Genomic DNA, 27306 nt, shown 5'->3' with positions numbered 1-27306 from the left:
TGGGCTTGAGATGGGATGTTCAGCAAGGCTAAATTAGGCCAAAAATAAGAGCAAGCCAATTTTAGACCACAAAAGATGTTAATTTATGATAAGTTAATGGTCAAATGTATTTGTTTGAGAAAAGCCCCACAAAGGGTCACTTTAAAAAGTTATTATCGTGCAATTATATACATACTCGAACTATTTATGGCCAAATCATATTGCTACCATGTCATCTTCTCAATCAGAGGCTGTCACCATGACATCCTCAACAACCCCCATGACTCCTCCAAACATCAAGCGACATCATCAATTAGTAGCTGTTGTAAAGGACGCAAATCCTTGTACCTCTGCTTGCTGCAAACATTGTCAATACTGCACGAACTATTGTTGGTACTTGAAGCTCAACAGTCTACACCCAAAACACAACCGTTTGTTGTTAGAACAAAAGCCCTTACTACTCACCTTGCTGCCCAAAGCCAAATCACAAAATCTCCCTCATTATCGACACCCAAACATAGATCCTCTCTCCTAGTCCATGTTGGAAATGGAGGGGGAAGAGAGATACAGTGAATGGCCTTTTTGCCAAACAGCAAGTCAACAAGACTCTGGGCATGGTTCTACTCAATAGAGCTCATCTCATTAGTCATGGCTTGCACCCAATGCATGTCAATTGTACATCCTCAAAACATGTAGACTCATCCTCATCCAAAAGAGTACTAGCAAAAGCATATGCTTCCTCATCATCAAGAAGATGGCATGTATCAATGAAGTATCCCCCTTGCATTTCCGGTACCTGAACATGTATGCTGAGGGAAAGAAGTATCAATATGACTCTCTTTAAGAGTCTATAACAGCCATCTATGATCTAGGGACTGTTTTGGCTATATGTATAGCAGCCTTTTCTTGCACAACTACATCATCCACTACCCTAGGAGAAATTGGATCAACTTGAGGCTGATTTGGGGCAAGTGAAGTAGGTTCAGCTTGCTGTCATTGCTAAATTTCTGCATCACAATCATTCCCCAGACCAATAGCATATGGAAGACCTTCAAGTACATCCAAAAAGTCTGATGTGGCTGACATATCAAATTCAACATATATATGTGCTGAATTTTCAGAGAATATGACATCTCTACTCACAAAATCCTTGCATATGGAAGGGTTATACAACCTGTAACCTTTGCTTTCCATGTTGTATGCAACAAGGGAGGATCCACTCATCTATAAATAGGCAAGCTACCCACCACTCAACCCTATCTTATTTGTACATTGTTGGTGCCCTGTTCTCTGCTGCTGTCCACACCTTTTCCTAGCAGATATCTCAGTTCACATTTTAGGTGCCTTCTACCAGCCTTCCATCAGCCAGTGGCATCAGTTCTCAGCCCTCAAGGTCTCCGTTTCTCCCAACAACTGTCCCTCAGCCATCAGGCAGCAGTTTTCAGCCTTCATCTGCTGCTTTGTGAGTGAACTATATCTGCATTTTGCTGAAGCCACGCATCCATAGTGTGTTTTTGCTCCTGTCGCCAAACTGCCAAGATATCATCTGTAGTTGCATTTTCACCCTCTTCACTCTGTCAGTTTCCAGCCAGCTGCCCATTGGGTGCTCTTGTCATGTTCAGCTTGATCCAAACTCATGAGGTCTGCATTTACTGCTGCTGTAAACATTAGGAGGTGTCTGCTGTATTGTGAGGTCCATATAAGGTATGACACACTCTCTACCTCATACCCTCTGCCTCAATCCTTCAAAGACAAGAGAGTTCAAGGTTCAGCATTCACTTTGCATAGTGTGTTTACTACCTTGAGCATGGTATTTATCATTTATTATTCTTTATTCATCTTCTGTGTTTATTGTCGCAAAGTTGCCCTAACCTTACTAAGTTCTTTTATTAGTTAGTGCTTTGTTATATGAATGTGTTTGTATTATGTGTTTGATTATTTATTTATATGGTATCAAAGCTAGTTGCTCTTTGGAGAAACCTAGGCCCTAGATCGAAAAGTTCTTCCTCAAAAACAAGAAATTTCAAAGGGAAGATGACTTCGAATACTTCCTCACCACTTCAGTCTCCCAAACAACATTTGCCGAGAATCAAGCAAGAGTGGGTCTCTTAGCTTGCTAGTAAGAGTGGGTCTCTCAGCTTGCTCTACGAGATTCCAATTCTAACTACTATGGTATCCACACACCCTATAAGATTTTATGGGTTGAGCACAATTTGATCCTTATGCATCAAGCCCAACAACAACTGGAAGGTAATATTGATTATTCACCCTTAGATTTTGTATGCAAGTCTAATGATTTTGTAGGAAGGACGAAACCTCCTTATGGGATTGGGAGAGACAAATATGAGATACAAACCTTCATTTACTTCCCCTCTTATCACTACAGTGTCATGTACACAAGTGTTTACATCTGCTCCCATTCCTTATGTTTCAACTTCCTTGCAAGATGTCGGTGATATTAAAGAAAAAAAATACTCTTTACTCATTCATAACAATCTAAGTTCTAAAGAGGACAAATACTTTTACATAAACACAAGAAGAGATGCTTATAGGAAAAACTCAAATTTTCCTTCTTCCAATTTTCCTTCAAGTTTTGTTTCAAAAAGTTAGTCTGAAGTTGATATCCCATCATTTCTATCATCATCTACTTATCACTTTGCACAAAATAATGCATCTCCATTTACTTCTATTCCTTCCACACCACAATTTCCAATCCCATCCATTCCCATTCTTCTACTATATCTGCATCCACAATTTTTTCACATCATCATTAACCATTCCACCAATACAACTACAAACCACACTCAAGGGGAATCTTCAAACATAGGCACATCATATCCCTTTCAGTTGTTTGCTTTTGCACATCTAGGTGGTGAAGGTAGCAGGTGCACTAGTGGTTGAGTATCAGTGGTTGTTTGTTGAATTCACCACTGCTGGCTTACCCAAGTCGACTAATGATCAAGTCACTTTGTTCATGAATAAATTGCCATAAAATATTTCAATTTTTCCCAACAAGTTATCTCACAGTCCTAGTTGCCCACCTTCTATGAGTTTATTGCGTTATGCTTGATTGTTCAGTCAATTTCATAAGAAACCCCAATTTCCTATTCATAGGGGGCCTTGACTTTTCAAAAGGAGTTACCCAAGTCGACTAATCATCAAGTCACTTTGTTCATGAATAAATTGCCACAAAAATATTTCAATTTCGTCCAAGTTATCTCACAGTCATAGTTACCCACCTTTTATGAGTTTGAGTGTCAACTACTACGTTACGCTTGATTGTTCAATCAATTTCATAAGAAACCCCAATTTTCCTATTCATAGGGAGCCTTGACTTTTCAAAAGGAGTGACTCAGATTAGACAAGTCATATAGATTCAAGACAATTCACTATAACTTATTATTTCTCCCTTGGATCAGATGCTATCTTGTGAAGCAATAAGAAGCAACATACTATGGCACTTTCTTCTACAAAGGTTGAGTACCATGCCCTTTGTTCCACAACTATGGAGGTAGTTTGACTTCATTGGATATTGGTAGAGATCAGCTTTCCACAGACAAGTTCCACTCAGCTATGCGTTGATAATCAGAGTGCCTTAGCTCTAGCAAAGAACCCATGTTTTATGCTTGCACGAAGCACATCGAGGTTCAATGCCATTATGTACCAAGCGGCTCATGGATTCCAACTTAGTGGTAGTTTACTATCCTACTGTGAGACAATGTGGTAGATCTCTTCACAAAGCCTTTGCCCAAGGCTTCTATGCTTTATCACATGAGATTGTTGGGTCTTTAAACTCTCCCAAAATTTGAGAGGGCACCTCAACTTTGATGCTAATAGGCAAGCTTCTCAAAAGCAGGTCGTGGAGGGACTTCGCGATTTCCCTTCCATTCATACTCTTTGCCCTAGCTGCTTGAGGGGCAATTAGCATAGCCAGCCCCATCCACTTGGTGCCTCATGCATGCCTTCTACACCACTGGAGTTGGTCCACACCAATCTATGCAATCCTATGGGCATAGCCTCCATTGGGAAGAGCAAGTATTTGATGTTGATTGTTAATGACTTCAGCCATTATGTGTGGCTTTATTTTATGAAATACAAGAGCAAGGCATACTCCAACTTCTACAATTGGAAGACGTTTGTGGAGACGCAAATATCTTTCAAGGTTCGATGCATTTGGACAAACCAGGCTGTGAGTTTTGCCCTAATGGTTTTTCTAAGCGGAGACATTATTTTTGTACTTTGTGTCATATCTGTATGACCAGGATAATTATGATTGTAAATGGGTACTAAGACAAGTGAACAATTCCTTTCCAAGAGCACTGTCCAAGTGGCACTCTTCTGTAGCATTTTGCTTAAGCATGACATACTTCATTGCCCTTTGCATTACCCTATGCATTGGTATTCTATTCTTATCAACATGCATTTGTGCATATTTATCCCTTCTCAATCAAAATTTTTCAGTTAGAGAGTGGTCAACTTTGGATCCACCATATTCATGACAACTCACATGACAATCTCCCTAGGTAGTCTCTATGGCAACACTACATTCATACTCCCCATATCTTTCTTCTTCACCGATACACATGGGTAGTTGGGATAGCTTGTTTGTTTGTGGTGTGTTGAATCTAACCGTTCCTTTTATTTCCCTTGGGGTAAGATACTTAATATGATCATAGCAATTACCAAAAAAAAAGGTTCAAAGTGGTTCCATCACTTTTGCAAGTCCTAGTGGGCCACTTGGCAACTAACAAGCATCATTTATCCAACGCATTGGCCTCTTTGGGGTGACCCTTTGGACTTCCTTGGTAAGGTAGCTATTGCCTCTATAGTCTTGATAGGACCTTAGGTAGCTGACTTGCACCCTTGGCTTAATGCTTTGGCTGCTTTGGAGTGGAATATCTTGGGATGATTGTGGGTTGAGCTATGCTTTGTAGTCCCTTCCTAGTTTCAATCTGGGGCTTGAAAGGCACTGTTGAGCTTAAAAATGCATTATATACTAATTAGCTCTTTATTATAACCCCAAAATATAATTTATCATTAAATGAAGGCTTTCCTAGAGAGTCCTTGTCCCATAACCCAAACGTTAATTTGGGAAGATCCACTCATCTATAAATAGACAGGCTGCCCATCACTCAGCCCTATCTTGTTTGCGAATTGTTGGCACCCTATTCTCTGCTGTCCACACCCCTTCCCAATGGATATCTCACTTCAAGTTTGTTGTTTGTTAGCTAGGAGCCTACTACCAACCTTCATGGCATCAGTTCTCAGCCCTCCATACTTGTGCTTGCTGCTAGTGACTGTTCCTTAGCTATCAGGCAGCAATTTTCAGCCTTCATTTGCTGCTTGTGAGTGATCTATATCTGCATTTTGCTGCAGCCAGGCATCCACAGCCTGCATTTGCACGATTACTGTTGTCGCCAGCCTGCTAGGTGTGGAGGGAGCTCACGCTCAACCGCCAAGACCCACGGACCACTTATTGTTTCAAGCGTTTTAAGCGAGCTCTAATGGCTATCTCTCATCTAGCCGATGTGCCTTCAAACCTACAAGTGTAGTGAGCTTACCTTGATGCCAAAATGAGTTGCCTCCTTCCTCGCATACACAGGTAGCTCCACGATCCTAGATGCTAGCTCAAGCATCCTCAAGCCTCCTCCATGGAGCTCCATCCACCATAGCCGCGCGCACGCGAGAAAAGAGAAGAGAAGAGGAGATGGTGAAGAGCTTCACCCTCTTGATCCCCCACTCCCACACACTCACTCCCTCACACTCTTGCACTCCCTCTCTCAAGAGCACACACACAAGCAAGGTGAAGAGAAGAAGAGAAGAAGAGAGGACTTTTGTTAGCCACACACCAAAGAATAAGCTTCCATTCACTTTTTGAACTTTATATACATGCCCTAAAATCCCATGGGCACCCATCCCTTTTTACATGACTAGCTGTTGTGGCAAGGTCCTTTTTCCTATTTCTCTCTTCTTGCCTCATGCCTTAAGCCTATACCCGTCTATTCTTTTACAAATGGCACAGGAGGGAGCCTGACATTCTTTTACAAGAGTATTTAGAGTTTTTTGAGGCGCCTTCCATTTAAAATTGTGCTTTTTGCCTCAACTTAGCTTTAGGGGCCGTCTCTGCGCCTTTGCTCTTTTTCTGTCATTTTTTCACTCTTTGTTTCATATTTCCATCATCTCGAATTGAGATTAACATTAACCCCCCTTCGAGACGGATGCCAGTCTCATGGCACATGTGAACTCCGTTGATTGGGAAGCTTTGGTAATGATTTGGATGGAGAACCCAAGGTATGTCGAGTGGATGATGGGGGCCTCCGAAGTTGGTGGTTGCAGCATCTTGTTGTACCTGAAAGGAGAAAGTGCTCTATCTAAGGGGAGTGTCTACCTCATTGTGCAATGCTTTGTGCTTGTACTGGTGGAAACGGGGAGCTGGGTCTAACCACAGGCAAGTCTGGGTGATGTCCCACACTTGAGGACCTCATTCGTGCGAAGGGCGGTGCAGGGTATGTAGCTTAGGGTGACAGGTCTAACCATAGGCGAGTGTTACCTCCCTAGGTATGTCTTGCCCTTGAGGTGCCCAAAGCGTGAAGTGGGGAGTCAAAAAGGGCTAGGGGATTAGAAACGAAGCCGGCCGATTGAGGCCACCGGACGTGCCTAACTTGAGGACCCCTAGATGCAGTGACTGTGAGCTATGTGGACATGTCGTATGCTCCTTTCATTGTTATTTGTTTACTGTCTTTGTATTTTGCATTCTTTTTTATTTTCTTTGTTTTTTTTTTGCTTGCTGAATTACATGATTCGAGCAGTAGCTAGTTGCTAGTAATCATCAGAACGTGGTGGAAAAGGGAATTTAAAGGAGTGACTCAAAAATTTCCAGCTCTGCATGTAACCCTTAAGGTTCAAGCAGACATGGAGAGAGATGGTGGAGAGAAATGGGCAGTTACAGCGGGTGCATTGGTTGTCACTCATATCCTCGAGAATAGCTAGACAAAAGGAAGGGTAGAAGGCTGGCTCACATCATTAGGCAAGTCATTGCACAGCTATCTATGGCATTAGGATAAAAAAAGAGCGAGGGAAGACCATGTTCTGCCGGGGTGGGATCTGCTTAAGTAAGATTTTTAATAGCCTAAGGTAGTTGCATGTGGTAATGAAGGCGGGATTGGGATAGGAGGAGAAGTCAGCAATAAAGCTGGTCGTGGTAGCATCTAGGCTATCCGAGGTAAAAGTGAGGGCTTGTGCTAAGGTAGTAGGTACAGGGGTTATATATGATGGGGAAATCGTAGCAACCATGAATGTTTGTATCAAAATCTACTCCTACCCTATGAGGATACACCATGAAGGTGGGATTGTTTCTCTGAGGGTATTACTAAATGCCATCCAAGAGAACACATTATCGTCACAAATGCGTCTCCGCCACAGTGGCTGGCACTCGTATCCGGGCACAGATCGAGGCACTTCAAAAACCTTATTTTGCCAATACTCCGCATCCTCGATGCCCGAGAGGATGGGATTCTTCTCTCTTTCTTCCAGTCATTGTTGGTCTAGCCGGCTTCCAATGCCCATCACCTCTTTCACTACTTTGAGGGGAAGGACTCTGTGCAGGCCGTTGGGGAGGAGAAAGCTGAAGTTAAAAGACTGTTTCTTTTTTTCTTATCTCTCCCAAACTACAAGTTCTGCATGGAAGCTAGCCGGCAAGTCACCTGAGCATGGTGGAAGAGGTGCAGACTGCTATGCCATAGGTTTGGCCCTCAATCTCTGTCTGGCTTCTTCCACCATTTTCTTGCTCTTTTCCCCCAGGGTGGTTTTTCTTTCCGCAGATATGTCTGTTGACTGCTGCTGTTCTTCAGAGTGGGGTGAAGGGGATTGTGGAATCACTTCTTCTTCGAATCTGCCCTGCCCATGTCAAATTGCAGTTCAACTTTACCCCTTTGGCGATCTTCTTGCTATACCTCCTCTACAAACCCCAGTGCATCAATCTCCTGGGGGGTTAGGCTGGCCAACAAGTACTTGCGTTGTTCATCAAGGCTCAACCCAACTGCAACAGGTTGTAGTGGCATGTATAGCCTTGCTTGCAGAGCTCTGCGTGCTATGCTCAGCTTCTTCTTTACCACCTCAAGGTACTCCCCTTCCTCCGTGTGAGTAGCATCCATCAGAGTATTTAGGAAAGCTTGTTGTTGAGTATTAAAGCCCACTTGGGCTGCCTCTGCTCTGCTTTCTGCTAGGACTTTCTCTTTTTCCACGAGAGCCAGGCGACGCGCCAAGATGTTTACTCTTCGTTCATTTTGGCCTGCCCACTCGTCGACTCTCTTTTTCATCTTCTCCATACTTTCTCCTTGTCTTTGTACCAGGGCCATGAGTCTCTCTTCCTGGTCTTCTAATTCCCTGCTCATTCTCTCCTACTCTTTTCTTTCAAGACTCAACTTTTCGGTCATGGTTTCCATCTCTCTCTGGTGTTGCTCCTCTTCTTGCTTCCTTTCTTCTTCCCTTCTTGTGGCAAATTCTTTCGTGCCTCATTTGATCCGATCTGTTTTTGTTGCTAAATCCTCATATTGCATGATTAAAAGTCTATACTCTCTCTGCATTTTCACTAGCTCTTGATTTTCATCTTCGAGACGTTGCCGCTAGCTTTCCTCCTTGTTTTTGTTTTAGATCAAAGATCTCCTTTTGTTGCATAGTTGTTTGCCTCGTCTTTTCAAGCTAGAAGATTGCCACCGACTCCTTTTCCATTTCCAACTCGGCCACTGCTATCTTTCTTTCCTCCTTTGCTTTCTCTAGTTGAGAGAGTAGTTCAGCAACATATTCATCATAGTTTGCTGGTGGCGTCATAGGAGCAGGGATTGGAGTGGTCGAAGCTTCCACCTTTTGGCGTTTCGGATCCTACCTAGACTTGGCATCTGTGGCCGGTCTTTTCTACCTAGTGGCTGTAGTCTCCACACTCTTTCCTTGGGCTAGTTCCTTATTAATGATATCCAGGCCACAAAATTGTTTACATCGGCGTTGGCCGGGGTGCTTGGAGTGAGAGTGGTTACTTCGTTGGTGGGCACCAAGAGGGGCAGGATGGGATGGATGGGAGCCTTGCCCTTGCCTTCGATGACCACAAGCGGTATGACTTCCGGTACATGAGTACTTGAGCCAGGTCCCTCACCCCTGGGCGGACTTAAAGCCCCTAGGTCATCGAGTCGGCTTGGTTGTTCTATGAACGGGCAAGTTGCTTCGGCCATGTCTTCCTCCTTTCTCCTCAACTTCGCCTCCTTTTCTGCAACTCTTCTCTCCCTCTCTTCCTCTGTTTTCCTTGATTCTTCTGCTAGATTTTCAGCTTCTTTCTTCTATTTCTTCTTCCTCTCTTCAGCCTCTTTTAGGGATTCTCTTTTGACTCTCTCTAGATCTTCTTTTTCCTTTTTCCTCTCCTCATTTTTTTTCTTCTTTTGAGCTGCCTTTTTAGTGGGCTTCTTTGCTTTTTTCCTTCTGGATTGAGCCTCTTGATCCTCCTTCTCTGTCTCAGTTTCTGTCCTATCGCTCAATAGCTCTTTCTCTTGGTGGATCGGCAACCTATCTAGAGTCTCATCCTCTCCTTCTTCTCCTTGCTGAGCTTCTTTTATAGCCGCCTGGATGATGGCTGTCAGCACACTTTCATATCCGATGAAAGAGGCTTTCAAGGAAGGTTTCTTTCTCTCGGTACTTTTAGAGGCTAGGGACTCTCCGCCTGCTGGTCTGCTGCCCAGGGCTAGTGCTTTGGCTGCTTGGTCTATAGTCTTGCACACATAGCCGTTCCAATCTACCTCATCCAAGATGTGGACTGCCATACTCTCCAACACAAGTACACTAATTCGGTGCATGAGGGAGTTATAGCACTAGCTGGAGAAGAGTGAGTGTACCAATTTTACATGTATGCGGGCCTCAGCATTGGGGATATCCTATATGCTGATACCGTCATTTGTCAAAACATCCTCCCTCTTCATCTTTAGCATAGCATGCATATCTCTCTTATGCTTATTCTCCACCTTAGGTTCCAACCCCAATGCCTTCTCCACCAAGGCCTGGTTCAATGACACCTGCACATTCTCCCCTCTTCCCACAGTCACCGTTCTGCATTCTTGATCGGGGTTGTACGTTCTCAGAAATTCTACACACTTTGTGTGGTCAGGCTCATGCGTAAACTTCTGTAGGTACTTCGAGAGGTTACATTGTTTCACCACTCTCCTTGCAGCCTCCTCCTTGGCTACCACCTCCTCGAGATTGTGGATACTACGGAATTTCACCTGATTATAAGCACGGTTTTCTACGCTGATGCCGTACTGTATCCTCTCCTCCTCCGTGAAAGGGAGTCGGTGAGTACGATCTTACTGCGACATCTTTCGTTCCTATCATGAACCATGATTTCCGTTAGTGCTTTCAAAACAAGTATTTGTTGAAAAGAAAGACTTCATGTTTATTGAATGAAAACATTTAAGCTCCAAAATAAACTTTCCTTTCAGACTTTTCACTCTTTATTTCAAAATTTTTGTGACATTTTTCCTCAATCACAAGTTAACATGTTTCTTTCCTTTCTACGTTTAAGTGTAAAATCGGATTTTCACGACGGTGTGTTTTTTCTCTATGTGTTTATGCGTTTGCTTGATTTTAATTGGTTCTGATTTGACTCACCTTACTCCCTCCCCTTCCGAATTTGAGAAAAATCCTTCCTAGGATTGAAGGTTAGCGGGCCAAGGGTATTTAGCGTACGGGTCGAGTGTTTATCTTCGCATGAGCCAAGCATAGAGGCCTGGATTGTACTCCAACTGAGCTTCGCATTCTAGATTGAGGGGTCGGCTGCCTAAGTGTGTAATGTAAGTAAGGACATCCGTTAGAAAGTCACCGGAATCAACACGGCTAGCAATATGTAACTCTTCCTCAGTCAAGAGGCGATCAAGTTGAGGGTGTCCTTTGATGTGCTCTTCCATGGGTCGGTCACAAATAGTTGTTAACACCCTATACCAGGTTGGAGCGACTGGGTCATACTCTGATGTCTTGATTGTGCGTCACTGCCCAGTGTTGGTCATTATTTGGCATCCTTCGAGTTTCCATTGTAATCGAAGAGCGTACCAGTTCTATAAGAACGGAGATTCGGTTTCAGTAAGCTGTTTCAACTCCTCGATTTCTTGGTCGGTGATAGCAGAAGTAGCTCGCTTATCGTATGATGTGATGAGATGCTATTTGATGGCTTAAACATCTCAGTGTTGAGCAACTCTGCAGCTGAGTGGGGTGCTTTGACGAATGTGAATTCGAATGTGTTCCATGAACAAGGCATCATACGAACTTCGGTTGCTAAGGGCTCTTGCAACAGGTCCAAGTCCAAGCGGTCATAGCTCAAAGCCAGCGACATGAATGTGGCATCTAAGCGTCTAAGGCAAGCAATCACGTCATCCCCTATGTCTTCGGCTAGATCTGCGGCCAGTGTCAAGAATGATTTCTGCTCATAGGAGGGTCCAAGGCTTGCAGGTGGTTGGGGTTTGATAGAACTAGAGAGTTTGGCAGCAAATGGTTGCGATTTCGGTTGTTCTTGAGATTGCGGTTGAGTCCCTTGCACAACGGGGGCTGGGACTGGACTGCTAATGGGGCACTGCTACTTGCAAATACGGCTTCCTGAGTCTTGGTAGAGTTTCGTGGTTCTTGTTTGGGAATAGCAGGCTGAGATTTGGATCGATAGACTTGGTCGGTCTTCATGGGCATAATTAGTTGTGAGTCTATGGGCTTGGTATCTCGAGGCTTATGCGGCTTTAGGCCTTGACACGTATGGCTGGATATGGTTAAGCGTGAGGGCGGCGTTTGATTAGTGTCGTTGGCTGTTTTAGCCTTAGGGATCCATATCCAGGCATTATCCTCATAAGAGCCTTGCGCTTGCAATAGGGTTTTAGGAACCCATCACAGCTTGACCGTACGTCGTTGTCTGTAGCTTTGTCTTGGCCTCCTAGGTTTTGAGGTTACAATCTTAGCCTTGCAAAGGCGTGGTCGATTGCTCCTCGGTGGCAGGCTCTGATGTTTAGGTACCCATCTGAACAGGGGTTCATGGGCATTGACTTTGGCCTTAGCGGGTTGCTGGCATAGAGGCTTGGTGGGTTGTAACAAGTCACAACCCCCCTCCTTAGACTTAACTGCAGGTGTTTCTACCGGTGGCTTTGCGGATCTCGTAGGAGTCGCACAACCCTTGCTGAAGGCTGCTACTATGCAAGCATTGCCAATGGCTAGGTGGATATACTGTGACTCATAATCGACATTGCAATGAGCTTGCTTTTTAAAGGTTCGACCTAGCAGCAACTCCGGCCTGCATCTTTAGAGTTTGGCAACACATAAAAGATCATTGGTATGCTGTCAGACTAGATAGAAACTGCGGCCCTACACTTCCCTAGGAGTGCGTATGATCGGCCCCCATATGGGCTTAGTTTTTGGGCTATAATTGTGGTTTGCCAATGTGGGTCCAATGATCGTGGGTTAAGCCATTGAAGTCTGCTCCCTCATTGATCAAGGCATTGAAAGTGCATGTCTGCTTGGCAGTGCCCGTGATGCAGAGGTAAGCAGGTTCTACGACTTCCTCATTTTCATTGTCAATCTCCGTGATTGTGGCTACTCGTACCTTGACAGGGGGTTTTAACATTGGTGGTTCATGCAAAGGATGTGTGGGAGGGTAGTACTTCTTGATGCGACTGCCATTGAAGAAGCCTATGCCTCGCCTTCCAGAGTCTCAAGTTTGACATTACCAATTCAGTCGATGGTACGAACCTTGAAAGGCCCTAGACCTTTAAATTTCATTTTTTGTTTATGCCCTTTAACAGAGTACAAGAGCACTAAGTCTCCCTGTTCAAAGTCGCGCTGCTTAACATGCTTGTCAAACCAGCTTTTGCGTCATGCTTTCTTGCATATGAGTGCATGGGTAGCTAGAAGTCGAGTTTCCGAGAGGCGTTCGAGTTCAACTAGATGTTCCGTCTATGCCTCCTTCCCTTCCCATCGTTCGTGAAGTGCGATCCTCAGGCTAGGAACGAAGAACTCTACAGGTAGAATTGCTTCAATTCCATAGGTCAACCGAAAAGGCGTTTGGCCTACAGCCGTTTTATAGGCTGTGCGGTAAGTCCACAAGGCTGCCATCAACTTGTTATCCCAGTCACTGCGCGAAGCAGAGACTACCTTGGTCAAGATGTTTACTAGAATTTTATTTATGGATTCCACTTGGCCATTTGCTTGAGGGTAGTATGGCGAGGATTCCGGTAGATAGAAGATGCGCAATCACTTCATTAATGAAGTGTGTACCCTGGTCGCTAACCAGTTCGATGGGGCAGTTAAATCGTGAGATTACCTGCTCCCATAGGAACTTGGCAGACGTTCTAGCGTCATTCTTTCTCGTAGCTCTTGCTTCTGTCCATTTCGTTAGATAGTCAGTGGCTATAATGATATACATGGTTTGCGAGTATTGTGCCGCAGGACTAATGGGTCCTATGAAGTCAATTTCCCATTTTTCGAAGGATTGTCATGCAATTATTAGGGTTAGCTCCATCTAATCCTTGCAAATCGGGACCTTTGTCCGCTGACAGTCGTCACAGTGCTTAACGAATCATGCCGCATCGCGAAAAAGCATGGGCCACCACAATTGAGATTGCAGCACCTTGGGGGCTGTCGTATCTCTGCTAAAGTGTCCTCCAGCAATTTCACTGTGCGCCTTTGAGAGTGCATCGTGCATCTCATGCTCGCATACACATCTACACAACAATCTATCTTGCCCTAGCCAATATAGCTGGCTTGCTATCAACTGATAGGGTTGGATCTTGAGGATAAGTCGCCTAAGTCCGGCTTTCTCTATCAGTCGTTCAAGTAGTCCATGCTCAAGCACTTGGACTATGTTGTCTGCCCAATATGGCGTCAAGTCGGCTCGAAATAAATCTCTCTCGCTGGATAGGCTAAACAAGTGTGCATCTAGCAACACATCGGCAATGCCTTGTCCAGCGGCCTCTCCCGTGGGAATGTGTGACATGTAGTCGGCCATGTAGTGTTGCTTTCCTTTTCGTACAACCACGAAGAAGTCGAATTCTAAAAGCAGGAGCCATCGAGCTATGCATCCTGTAGCACAAGGTTTGTTTACTAAATATAGCAAGGCTTGATGGTCCACAAAGAAAGTGAAAGGCATGGCTAATAAATAATACCGAAATTTCTTCATGGCAAATACCATGGCCAGACCTTCTCTTTCTGTCGTCGAGTAGTTCATCTCGGTCTCAGTGAGTTGTCTACTAGTAAAGTTTACTGGATAGTCGAGATTGTGTTTGCCAGGTTGGCACAACACTACCCCCACAGCGAATTTTAAAGCATCAATATGCACGTGGAAGGTAATGGTCCAATCTGGGGCTCATAGAATTGGTGTTGTGGTCAGAGCCTTTTTCAATTCCTCATATGCGCGCTGGCATTCTTTAGTCCATTTGAATATAATCAACAATTTGTACAGAGGTCTAGCAATCAATGCATAATTCAGCACAAACCGCCGATAATATCCTGTATATCCTAAGAAACATTGAACTCCCTTATAGTTGGTTGGGAGTGGAAGATCAACAATGACTCTGACTTTTGAAAAGTCTGTGGCAATGCTGTTCTTCGACACCACGTGCCCTAGGATGCATCCGTGCTTTACCCAGAACTGGCACTTTAAGGGATTCAGAGAGACAATATAGGCGACATCGTTCAAAGACTGCTCGGAGTTTGTCTAAGTGTTCTCTCCAGGTCGAGTGAACACACAAGTCGTCTACGAAGACTTTTAACTCTTTCCTGAGACACATAAGGCGTTGAAAGATGGCTAGAGTGTTGGTCAACTTAAAGGGCATGACTATGTAGGCAAAGGCATCCCACTCAGTGGCAAATGCAGTCTTATGCCTATCGTCAGGATGCACCTACACTTGTGTATCCAGAGAAGCCGTCTAGAAAACTGTAGGCCTCTTTGCTCGCCACCCTCTCGAGCATGTGCTCGGTATATGGCAATGGGTAGTTGTCCCTCTTAGTGGCAACATTCACCTTCTTGTAATTGACGCACACTCTAATCTTTTCGTTTTTCTTCATTACAATGACTATGGGTGACACCCAGTCTGTGTGCTCAATTTCATAGATGAATCCCACTCTCGTCAGCTTGTCAATCTCTTCATTGACCGCGTGAGCATGTTTTGGATTCTTAGGGTACGGTCGTTGCTTGACCGGCGTTGTGTTTGGCGTCATGGGTATGCTATGAGTCACTACACTCGGATCTACCCTCTTAAGCTCTTCTAAGGACCAAGTGAATACGTCTATATACTCTCGCAAGAGAGCAACGAGACTTGTCTCCTCTTCCTCTGTCAAGTCATCGGCAATAAAGACAGGTCAGGGTGTCTCCCCTTCTTGGGCTAGGTTCACCTCTTTGACTTTGGCAAGTTCCTCGATGGGTTCACTTGCTTGCCCTTGACGTTTGGCACCCAACAGGATCACTATCCTATCATCCTTCTTGAACTTCGTAAATTTCTTAGGGAGGTCCTACGGTTTTCATTGTTCATCTACTCATGCGTCCTTAGGCTGTTTTGCCCTCTCTTCCTTTAACCGTCTGCGCCTCAGGTGGACGGGTAGGTCCCCCTTGGTATGTCTAGTCTTGAAAGACCTAGGTATTTCTGAGTCACTCTCTGTACTCACTTCCGACCCAGAATCGAACTCCCCGTCTTCGCTAGAAGAGGTAGTCTCTCCCGGTGGTCGCAGCTCAGAGGGCGACATTGTTCTAAGCACTGGCGTGGTACCTGGTTGGGTTAGGCCTACTTGTTCAAAGTCTATGGCTCCTATATGTTCCAACCGAGCGTGGTCACAATCCACGCACATGACTCCTCACTCTATCCTGGAGGTGTTCTTTCTCTATGGCTTGGAGTCTGCTCATATCTGTTCTATCTCTCGTCCTTCAGTGTCGTATTCTATGGTATCTATCTCACCCTCACTCTCGTCATTGAAGGAGCGGCAGTTTTTGTATTCGTCATCGGAAGCATCTTCGTCTGACTGCTCGCCGTCTCCTAGGTCTTGGTATGTCTCGTGTCTTTGATCGGGGAGGACTAGGGCTCAATTGTACATGAGGTTTAGGTCATGTACCTTGGTCCATTGCCACCTTGGTTCATCTAAGATCTTGAAGTGACTTGAAATTTGCTGCTGGATTGCCTGCTAGCTTGTTGGTCAAATACTCCAAAATCTCCTAAAATTTCCTCTTGTTGTTTGGTACTTAAAAAGTGAAAGGGTTAGGTCTTCTACGAAGATTTCCTGCCATCATGCAAACCGTACTGAGGGTGTACCCTTGGGCTTGCCGATCATTTTAATGGCATGTTTGTACTCCTCATTGTCCGAGAATGGCAAGTCGATGGTAGCAAGGACATGCATCCAATCTCGCTCGTCTTCAGGACATGGGATATACTTAGTCAGGGGCCCACAGGATTTCTTGATTTGAGCATCACCCTTAAGCATCGTGGAAATGGAGTCGAGGTCGACTGGTATAGTCTTCCAAGAGTCCATTTCTACCCTTACGGCTTCTGTTCTACTGCCTAGGAAGATGAGACCATTCCCCCAATCTTCAATCACTCTGGCATTGCGTATCCGGGTCAGTCCAATAGGATATCGTAGTCCACTCCCTTCATGACTATTAAGTCAACTGAGAATTAAACTCTTGAGATTTTCAGTGGCCAGTTTTTTAGCACCCCGAATGGATTCGCTTTCATTCTGTTAGCTAATGTGACATTGAACCTAGCAGTCTCGACAGGTGGGTTGCCCCAAGTTTGGAGCACTGCGTGGCTCAGTACACTAACTCCCGCCCCTGTGTCTACAATCCCTTTTCTTGTTGTGTTGCCTAGGGCTAAGACCGGTAAAGACCGCATGCATCTCAGTGCCTTCCCAAAAAGCATTAACGTGCAACGACTTAGGCACGAAGTGCAACGTCAAACTTGTATCTGCATCTCTACATCATGTGCTTATAGGTCTGCAGCAGCTTGCTCTCATAATCCTTCAACCCACTACTTCAAGTCTTGCCATAGGGTCGGACGCTGCCTGAGCAGATTTCCCAAGTTTAGCATCACAGGGGTAGTCACTAGAGTGGTGAGGAGGTCGTTGGCTGCTTGTCTTTCTCCTATTCCGGATTATCCTAGCCAATGGCTGTGATTGATTTGCTGGCCCATAGCATTAAGGCTTTGCCTAAGCGATATTGCTTGTGGCGCAATCGCATCTCTCGATTTTGGTCGAGGGGGTGAGACTAGTGCTTATGCTGAAGAGATCCTTGATCTCGTTCTCTAAGATGGGCTCAACATCTTTCAGGTGTTCTTGGGCATCCTTTACCTACTCCTTCACCTTCTCGATGGCCTCTAGTTGGTGCTTCGGATCGGGGTACTCCCCGATCTTAGTACTTCCCTTTTCAGTTGTCTTTGGGGCTGATGTCTTTGCCTCAGCGCCAATGACTTTCTTTCCAGCAGGTAGCATTGTGGCACTCTCAGTTTTGAGTGTGACTTTAGCTTCGAATCTCTTCTTCCTTCATCTGCGGCTCTTCTTTCCTATCAAGGCCGCGTCAAGATTGCTAGAATCTGGCAGTGATATGTCGGCCTGCTTCGTTTGTGCACGGGTCATGACATGTAATGGGATAGGTGTAGCCTCCCCATCAAGATTCTCGACACCGAATAGCCCCAATGGGACGGATGGCACATTAGCAGAACTTAAGGATGGTTTTCGCTTTGGATAGTCAACGAAGAGATGAGTGATTCCACACTCAAAGCATCTTAGGTCAGCCTTGTCTCTATTTTGTTGCTCCCTTTCAGGATAGCATAATGAGACATTTCCCGGGTGACCGCAAGTCCAACATATGATTGGTTCTCGGGTCTGCCCTCCTAGGCCTCTACCTCGTTCCCTACCTAATGCCATCACCGGTACTGGTCGATAGTCCATAAGGACTACGTTGCCCTCATCGTCGTGCGAGACGTAAGGATATACGTAAGTCTCTTCCTCATTTGGCTCTTCCACGTAGTGGATTGAAGCATTGCTCGGTGAATGGGTCACATAGGGACCATGCAGTCTAGGTATTCCAGTAGGATTTATGTCCATTCTAGGAACAACCGGCTTAACGTCATTTAGCGTGGGAAGAGCCAATGGAGCTCCCCTTCCGAAGAATTGTTGCGGCCTATTCGCTAGGTAAGGTTGACCGTATGGTTGTGAGTACGGAAGTCTTCTAGGTAATCTACAATGCACAACGTCATGACCAAACCTACCGCAATTAGCACAAGGTCATGACCTAAGGTCTTGACACTCAGCTGGCAAGTGGTTTCCGCCACAATACATGCATTGGATGTGTGGGCACGTTGGGCATCTTAGCATCTCCTGCATCTTAGCTATTTCCATTTTCATGTCACTCAATTCTTGGTTGTTGTCTGTGGCCTTTTTCTTATCTTGGGTACTTGTGCCTGATCGCTCGCTAGATGCTGAAGCTCTCTCCGAACTTCTAGAATTGGTCTCTTCTTGGTTTGAGTTCCTAGAGCTCCTCTCCTTCAGTTGGTCGTCTACTTGAATGACTTCTTCGAACACCCTAGCTAGCGTGTCTCGCTGCAAGCTCGAGTTGCCTGCCAAGGCTTTATAAAGCTTCTCATTTCGTATTCCACTGATGAATACCGTCGACACTGCTCTTTCGATCGGTCGTTCGCCCATCGGGATTCTCTTGAAGAGACTCCTCACGTGGGTCACATAGTCACGGATGTCCTTTTTTTCTTTCTACTTGACATTCATAAGTCGTACTAGCAGGTTGTCGAAGTATCCAGGCTCAGAAAATCTCTTAATGAAAAGATTTTTTAGGCCATTGAAGTTCGCTCAATCTGCGGCATCTAGACTTGTGTACCAAGTCTGACCCTTGTCGCCTAAGCAAAGCCCGAATGCTTAAGAGCGCTAAGTCAAGTTGGTGAGACTGTTGGCCTCGCAGACCTGCTCGAACTGCTCTATGAAGCTGCATGGATCATTGTGGGGCTGGTACTTATCGAGTTGCTTAGCGACAACTGGTATCTTAGATTGGCTCTTGGAGCCTTGGTTTACCCCTAACCCTGCTAGTAGTGACGTCGCTAATGCTACAGCGCTCTGCTCTGTTGCTGTGTTGTCTAGCAATCGCTTCATGAGAAGCTCACTTAGTGTCAAGTCTCCTTCTAGCGCTCTCTCATGGTTAGTTCTACTATCCCTTGCAGTGCTTTATGGGCTAGCTTCCTTTCCTCCTCTAGGTCAACTATGATGGCTTCTGCCATTCTACCGCAATGCTCATACTGAGCGTGAAAATCATAGTTGTTCACCAACTGTTGGATCGCTTCTGGGAAAACTCCTAAATTGAATTCCTCGTTCTACCTGCAGTCTGAGCTTTCTTTTGATATGGTTGCGTTCTCGTGCTCCACCAAACTGTCGATAAGGTCAAGCAATTCGGCTAGATCCACGTCTCTGTCGTTGTTCGCTTGGTCCTACGCTAGGCTCCGATTGCCTATCTATATCTTGGGATCTTCTCCTATTGGTGGGTTCCTTCAAGTTCTTTTATCTGAGTGAGTTCCTTAATTATTGTATACAATCCTCAAATTACCTCCACTCAGTGTGTGTGTGTGTGTGTGTGTGTATGTGGGTGTTCTTTTCCTTGCACTTGTGCTCAATCAGGCTTTCGGCTATTCTTAGGTATACTTCAAGTACTGGAAATCAAGGTGAGTGCGAAGAACAAGTGTCTAAGCGGCTTATGCACTCTCATTTCATCTTAGGCTTGATAGGCTTGTTTGATCAATTTCCGGCCATCTTGATAGGTTTTTCCTGTTGCGTCATCTTACTCGTTTTAAGTTCGTTTCGGGGTCTATGACTCCACTAGCTGCCGTTAAGGTGCTGACTCTCTCAACAACCTACTCAAGCTGCTAAGCAGCCGTGTCTTGCGAATTCACCTATTCCTTGCGCCAGAATCGAGTTCTAGGCGTCGGGATGGCTCACAAAGGTTTGCGCAGTTGAAATCTAGCTGGGTCTAGTGCAATTTTCCAAAAAATTTGCAAAAATCTGACTCGAACCAACTTGTCTGAATTGCAAGGGCCAAGTGCTAGATTCGGACGGGCCGAGGGTTGAATAGGAATAGTGGCCGAATTTGCGGCTTGGACAGCTGAATGGATGTGGCTAAGGGCGGAGTCAGGTTAGTGGGCCAAGTCGATCATTCGGATAGACGGGCCGAGTCAAAAAGGGCCGAGTGACAATGGCCAAGTTGGTTTGGGCCGAATCAAGTTGGCCGAGGACCGAATGATACGTTCGGACGGGCAAAAGCATGAGAGCCGAGGGCTGAATTTAAAGGTGTTGGCTAAGTTGTCCGTTCGAACGGACCGAATTGGCCAATTGCAAGAGGACGGAGGGCCAAGGGCCGATTCTGGGACTCGGCCCAAAACCAAGCCACTCGGACAGGCCGAGTTGCGCGGGATGACGGTAGCGCCAATGATGATTTCATTAAATCCAGTGATCCAAGCACTCACAATGCGCACAAACTTCCAGATCGCAACAAGGATATAGGAGGAAGGGTTTGATATACCTGACGCGTGCGAAGAACTCCCCGATGGCAAGATCGAATCAAATCACCAATCGAATCACCAATGGGCTTTCAATGAACCTTGGTAAAACCAAGGTGATGGTATTTAATACTACACCACAGTGGGTCAAGAGATCAGCACTTAAATTCACATATGGATCTGAGGAGCTGGAGTATGTGGATTCTTATATATACCTGGGAGTCTTATTCACAGGGCCCACCTTTTCTATGTGAGAGGCAGCAGACACTAGACTGACTCGCGGATACACAGCACTAGGTGGTTTGGAGAGGATGTGCTCACAGGTGCAATTCCAAGAATCCCGCACCAAGCTATGGCTCTTCGAAACACTGGTCACATCCACACTACTTTATGGAGTACAGATATGGGGGCCCAGTCTTGACCACCATAGTAGATCAGGGCGCACTTATGACGGATGGAGGTCGATGGAGAAACCCCTAGTGTCCATGATATCCAGGATGATCAAATGAGAGGCCTCAATGCCACATGAGATCATCAGAGCCGAGCTAGCAACTACACCGATTGTGGTAGAGACCCTCACCTGATCGGTCGCATACATACATGGGACTTACCCAGACATAGATATGCACGGTTGGCCCTTGAGTCCTCTAGGCAGCTTGCCAGAGAGGGTGATACTTCATGTTGGTTTGCACAGATGTCGGCCTGGTTTGAGCTGCATGGCTTTAGCATGGACAAGTTACCCCCCTTTCAGTACTCCCCTTGATGCACCATCTCTTGATCTGAGCAAGTTAGAGATCTGCAAGATCATCAGGATGGATCTTACCTAGTTGGATATCAGGCGGACATGGTTGATACCAGGGCAGGAGCTAGGGACAAAGATGGCTTTCTACCGCAAGCATTTCCTTCATACTATAGATGATGGATTTATTGTTCGCCCGAGATACATGGACACCCACCTTTCCCATGGGATCAAATGTACTCTTGGCCAGTTGCACACCTCCTCACATCAGCTAGAGATTGAGACTGGCAAATATAGATCCATCCCACCAAAGGAGCGCGTATGTCAAATATGCCAATTAGAGCTAGAGACAGAGGAGCATTATATATGCTGCTACCCAATGTATTATGAGGTCCGTGGTCGTTTCCACTATCTCTTTAGAGACGGATTTGAACCACTATCCAGAGTCATGGATTTTACCGATCAGCAATGCCTTTGTCTCTTCCTTCTTGAGATACGATGGCTTTGTGACATGCGCCTCAAGAGTACAGCTACTCCAGGACATCGAGGCTCTTCACAGAGGCAGCTCACAGACTTCTTTGCAAAGGAGACTCAGAAGACTTCAATACAGTTACAGCCACAGTCTACATGAGAGCCTCTCTCACTGCCACAGTCCACACACAAACAAGAAGTACTAATTGATCGAGCCGTTCAGCTTAGCCGATCCAAACGTCCTAGGCCTCGACACAAACACCGACGACACCTTCATAGGCGGATACAGGGGATAATTGCTCGGCGGGCTAGAACTAGGCCCTCCATACCCACATGAGATTGTACCATTTGGAGCTCATTGTTACTAGATAGAGCTCTATGTTTTACACAGCCATAGTTAGTTTCCTTTCTTATTTTGCTTTGTGCCACATATTTTGCCTAGACAGTTGTACCATCATACAGATGATTGTAACTCATGGTCTCATAGGTCATTGTGGCCTTTTGTAAACGTTAATATATCATTTAATTTTATTTCATTTCTCTCAATGCTAGGGTGAAAAATGAGCTCTTCTATGGTCTCCTGGCCCTTAAATCCCTTTCCGGGCAAGGTCTTGCTATCCCCAATCACTCACTTGCTGACATTAATCATTTCAAACAATGCCTTCAAACCTACAAGTGTAGTGAGCTTACCTCGATGCCGAAATGAGTTGCCTCCTCCCTCACACATACCGGTAGCTCCACGATCCTAGATACTAGCTCAAGCCTCCTCCATCGAGCTGCATCCACCATAGCCGCACACGTGCGAGAGAAGATAAGAGAAGATAAGAGAAGAAGAGAAGAGGAGATAGTGAAGAGCTTCAACCTCTTACCATCTGCAGCTACGTTTTCAGATTATAGGAATCTCCCACTTCACTGTGTCTTTCAGCCGGCAGCCTACTGGTTGAGGTGCACCTATAGTGTTGAACTTGATCTAGACTCCCTGGATCTGTGTTTGCTGTTGTTGTATATATTTCGAGGTTATCTGTTGCATTTTGGGATCTTTACAAAGTACGACACACATTTCAATTCATACCCTATGCCTTAGTCTTTCAAAGACACAAGAGTTCAAGGTTCAGTATTCACCTTGCATAGTGTGTTTATTACATTGAGCATTTTATTTATCATTGATTATTCTTCATTCATCTTCTATGTTCATTGTCTCTCAGTTACCCTAACCCTACTAAGCTATTTTATCAGTTTGTGCGTTGTTGTATAATTGTGTTCGTATTCTGTGTTCGAGTATTTCTTTACAATATCTTCCACTATTTATGGGGGACAAGATCCTATGGGATCATGTACAAAGAGGGAGCCACTCTAGCTCATTGGAGTGACTCAAATTGGGCTGAAGATGTCGACATTCGACGCTTCACTACAGGTTTTGCCTTCTCCCTTGGATTGGGCATTTATCTCATGAAGCAGCAATAAGTAGCCTATCGTAGCTGTAACTTCTATGGAGGTTGTGTATTGTGCTCCCTATTCTATTGCTCAAGAGGCAATTTGGCTTTGTTGGATGTTCGTGGAGATTGGCTTTCCACAATCGTCTTTCCACAAACAAGACCCACAGAGCTATGCATGGATAATCAAAGTGTTCTAGCTCTAGTGAAGAACCCCATGTTTCATGCCCACACAATACATATAGAGCTTTAGTACCATTATGTTTGGGAGTGGATCATGTATTCTGATCTAGTAGTGGTCTATTGTCCCACCATGGACAATGCAACAAATATCTTCACGAAGCATTTGTCTCAAGCTTCTCAAGCTTCTATGCTTCATTGTATGAGGTTGTTGGGCCTTCAAATACTCCCCAAGATCTGAGAGGGGTTGCTAGCCTGTTTTATTTCATGCTATCATCTGTTGGTTGTGAGGTATGTCAAAGTCTGACAGAGACAAATGCTGGCCTTTATTTCCAGCCAGGGCATTTTAATTTATGCTGCCCACTGGCGCGTTCACACTATGAACTGGTGATTAGGTTTCAGTTCCCGCCCAGTCAGCATTTTGCACAGTTTGTGCAGGTGACCAGCATCGAATGCTGGTCATCCAGTTTTTGGGGTGCATGCTGTTTAAGCAGCCCCTCCCCACACTTGTCTGGTCATTCTCTCTTCAAGCACTCGCAGATTCAGCATTCTCTCCATCATTCTTTGCACTCTCCGTCATCAGCTTGTAGGATAAGATACAACATACTACAAGGAGCGATGGTAAAGGTGCCAGCTGCTATAGAAGCTGGAATGGGTATGAAGGCCTGAAGCAGGGCAGTAGTTAGGTTCACACAAAAGGGTCAATGATCCTCAAAGAGGTGGTCTGGGCTGTGTGCTGCTGAATGTAGAGTGGGATGATGTCACAAGCAGCAAGGGTGGTCATCACTGGTACCAAGGTAAGGGTACAGCCTACTAGACCATGAGGAAAGATCTGCATTTGTGTGCCAGTGATGAGGGAAATCTGTGTTTTGGCTTTTGGGCAACAGCATGACCAGCAGATGCTGCACTTTGACAGCAGAGGGCCGTTGTTTGGGTGTATGCTGCTATGTTTCAAACAGAAGCAGCAGTCTGGGCAGTTATGACACTGTATTAGGCCAGGGCAGTAGAACCTGCATTTTTGACAGCAGCCAGATGTGCATGATGCCACCTAGTGCCTGCACTAGTCATGGAAGTTGATGAAGATGTTGTGGCAGCAGTCACTGATGTAGAGGATGATGTGGCAGTAGCCACAGCACATATGGCAAAAGTAGGAGTTGGGTGGGACAGCATGAGCTGACATGGAGGTCTGTCACCGCAGAGTAAGGTGATGATAAATGACGTGGAATCATGGGGATGAAGAATGGCCCGTCAAGAACCTTTTAAAGTTGATTAAATTTGGCCCTTTCTTCAAAGGAATCAGTTAAGCCATTAATCCGTCAATAGTTAACATTATTTGTCGCCTAATTTAGCCTTGCTTATCATGCATGCACACACACGTGTGTACGCATGCGTGTGTGCGCGTGTGTAGAGAAAGAAAGGGGGAGCTGCCCACTCGTGATATATACTTGCTGCCATGGTCAGATTATTTAACACGTGTGTGTGAGTGTGTGTGGATGGAGAGACAGAGATCTACCCACTCGTGCTATATGCTTGCTGCCATTGTCAATTTATTTCACAGGTTATTCATGTATCGGTTTGCAGGTAGTTGCTGTGAAGAAGATCAATGAGAGAATAATTTGCTCCACAAAAGGAAATGCCATCCAGATTATCTCTGACATAGCAAGACTTCGTCATGCCAATATAGTTCAACTAGTTGGTTACTGTGTGGAATATGGCCAATGTTTGCTTGTTTATGATTACTTTGGTAACGGCACGCTGCATGATGTTTTGCACACGGTCGATGATTTGAGTAGAAAGGGATTGACATGGAATGTTCGGATGAAAATAGCCCTGGGAATCGGGAGAGCACTCGAGTAAGTCAATTTCCATAAAATTGAAATTACCACTGCATTTTTGAGCCAAGTGGCCAACTTTCTGTGATACTCGTTAACAACTTCGCAGATATTTACATGAAGTGAGCTCGCCTCCGATAGTCCATAAAAACTTGAAGTCGGCCAATGTCCTACTAGATGATGACTTGAATCCTCACCTATGTGACAGTGGTGTTGCAGCTTTATCCCCATCTCATGCAAGACAGGTCTAATATTGAAACTGTCTGCGCAAAGGCAAAAATCTGCTCTGTTTGCCGTTTTCCTAGAAGGGAATAGAAATTGTGTTCTTGTTGTCATGCCAGGTAACTCCACAGATGACAGAGACTTTCACATACAGTGCTCCAGAGTGCGCCACGTCAGGGGACTACAGCACAAAAAGCGATGTATACAGTTTAGGAGTGATCATGCTCGAACTCATGACAGGCCGCAAGCCTTATGACAGGTTAAGTGGATTGTCTGCCAATGGCCTTCTGCCAATTGCCGAATTGTGGGTGAGAAGAGCAGAATGGTGAGCCTAAAGACTGACATTCTTTAACTGACAAGTGCAGCACCAAGCCGAAAGGTGAGAAGTCGCTTGTGAGGTGGGCTACTCCGCAGCTGCATGACATAGATGCACTACACAGTATGGCGGACCCAGCTCTCCATGGCCTGTGCCCTATGAAGTCCTTGTCTCGATTTGCAGACATCATAGCATCATGCGTGCAGGTTTGCCAGCAGGAATGGTTTGAGCATAAGAAAGGTGGTCGAGAATATCATTTCTAACCTCGTTTGTTTTGTTGTTGCCAGCCTGAGCCCGAGTTCCGACCACTCATGTCAGAGGTGGTTCAGTCCTTGGTCCGATTGATGCAGCGCGCTTCTCTGACGAATAAGCGGAGACCTGGAGACGCTTTTGACAGCAGCACGTCGGGGTCCTATTAATCTCAATCTGTGACCTTTTGCGACTCTCCCACGTGAGGTTGCATCCATGGAGCCTACCTAACTTACAATTTACAAAGATTGGCTACGGTCTTGCGGTGAGGGCCCAGGGCCTGGCGCCGGCTCCCGTAGGCGGATTACAAAATGGAAATAAAGAGTAGCAGTAGTGTAATACGACCGAGCGCTCAAAGACTCCTGCCAGACCTAGAGAAAAAGGAAAACTGATGTAATACGAACCAAACCCAAAGAATTAGCAGGTGGAATAAAATTCATGCGAAGAGAGGCCTTTCGCACATAGACAGTGCCACCATATATCTGCAATTAATGCAAACCAAAGAATTAGCAGGTGGAATAAAATTCATGCGAAGAGAGGCCTTTCGCACATAGACAGTGCCACCATATATCTGCAATTAATGCAAAACGTTTTTCCATCTTCACATTGTACACTATGCCCGATGCCTCGAATGATTTCCTGTTTGGGTGCAATTTGCAAAAGGGAACAAAGTTTCTAAAATCGTGGTTAATACTCTAAGTGGAGCCCATGTGAAACCCCTCATAAATCTTGTATAAAATGGAAATACATGGAAAAATGAAACATGTGTTTAATGTGTAAATGCATATGAATACTCTATTAACAAAAAAGGTGCATCTTCAACGTCATTACAAAGCTCTCAATTAGCATTTTGCTTGCAAATATAAAGGGCCTATCTTTAAGCCAACTAGCTCATCAAAGCTATAGCCTAGGCCCTACATGGAAGAGGAGAGTTTGGAGGTGTTGAGGAGCACCCCTTCCAAAAGGATCAAATTTTGATGTGGAGAATAGTAGAGAATAATTTCCCTAGGAAGGAGAGACTTGCCAAGTCAAGATCCATTCATTGATCTATACATTGTGTGGAGAGTCTAAGAGACTCTACACCACATGTTCTAGAGTTGCATGGAGACATGGCAATTGTGGAACAACATTAGACAAGTGAATGAGGTTGCTTTTCATGTAGAGATTTGTCCTATGATAGCTTTATTTGGGGATCTTGCCAAGCTTAATGAAGGTTCGTTAATGCCTTGAAACACTCTAAGAGTTGTGGTCATCCACTATGTGTGGTCCTTTAGAAATAGTAGAGCTGTTGGAAGGTGTAGAAGATTCTATGTAGTCAATGCAAAAAGGGCATTTTGGTAGCCCT

General features: G+C 45.1%; 1 protein-coding gene across 2 annotated transcripts in view; it reads left to right on the top strand.

The window, feature by feature from the left end:
* Positions 1–26676, top strand: part of LOC148036109 (protein STRUBBELIG-RECEPTOR FAMILY 8-like) — a 68943-nt gene extending 42267 nt beyond the window's left edge. Inside the window, exons 12-17 of one of the 2 annotated variants that reach the window (XR_015690899.1) lie at positions 24924–25195; positions 25284–25419; positions 25516–25655; positions 25762–25918; positions 26000–26385; positions 26475–26676. Coding sequence is in view for 1 of the 2 variants with exons in the window: in XM_087678099.1 (XP_087534225.1) it covers positions 24924–25195; positions 25284–25419; positions 25516–25655; positions 25762–25918; positions 26000–26131 (837 nt within the window). In the remaining variant the exon portion in view is untranslated. Of the gene's footprint in view, positions 1–24923; positions 25196–25283; positions 25420–25515; positions 25656–25761; positions 25919–25999 lie in introns of both variants that reach the window. The other variant, XM_087678099.1, reaches the window with a different exon arrangement.
* The last annotated feature ends 630 nt before the right edge of the window (positions 26677–27306 follow it).

The sequence above is a fragment of the Lygodium microphyllum genome, chromosome 5 (assembly GCF_053477565.2).
Source record: "Lygodium microphyllum isolate KBCC chromosome 5, Lygodium_microphyllum_v1.1.10, whole genome shotgun sequence".
Classification (NCBI taxonomy): domain Eukaryota; kingdom Viridiplantae; phylum Streptophyta; class Polypodiopsida; order Schizaeales; family Lygodiaceae; genus Lygodium; species Lygodium microphyllum.
The sequence above is the reverse complement of the archived record's forward strand: the minus strand, read 5'-3'. Positions and strand labels throughout refer to the sequence as shown.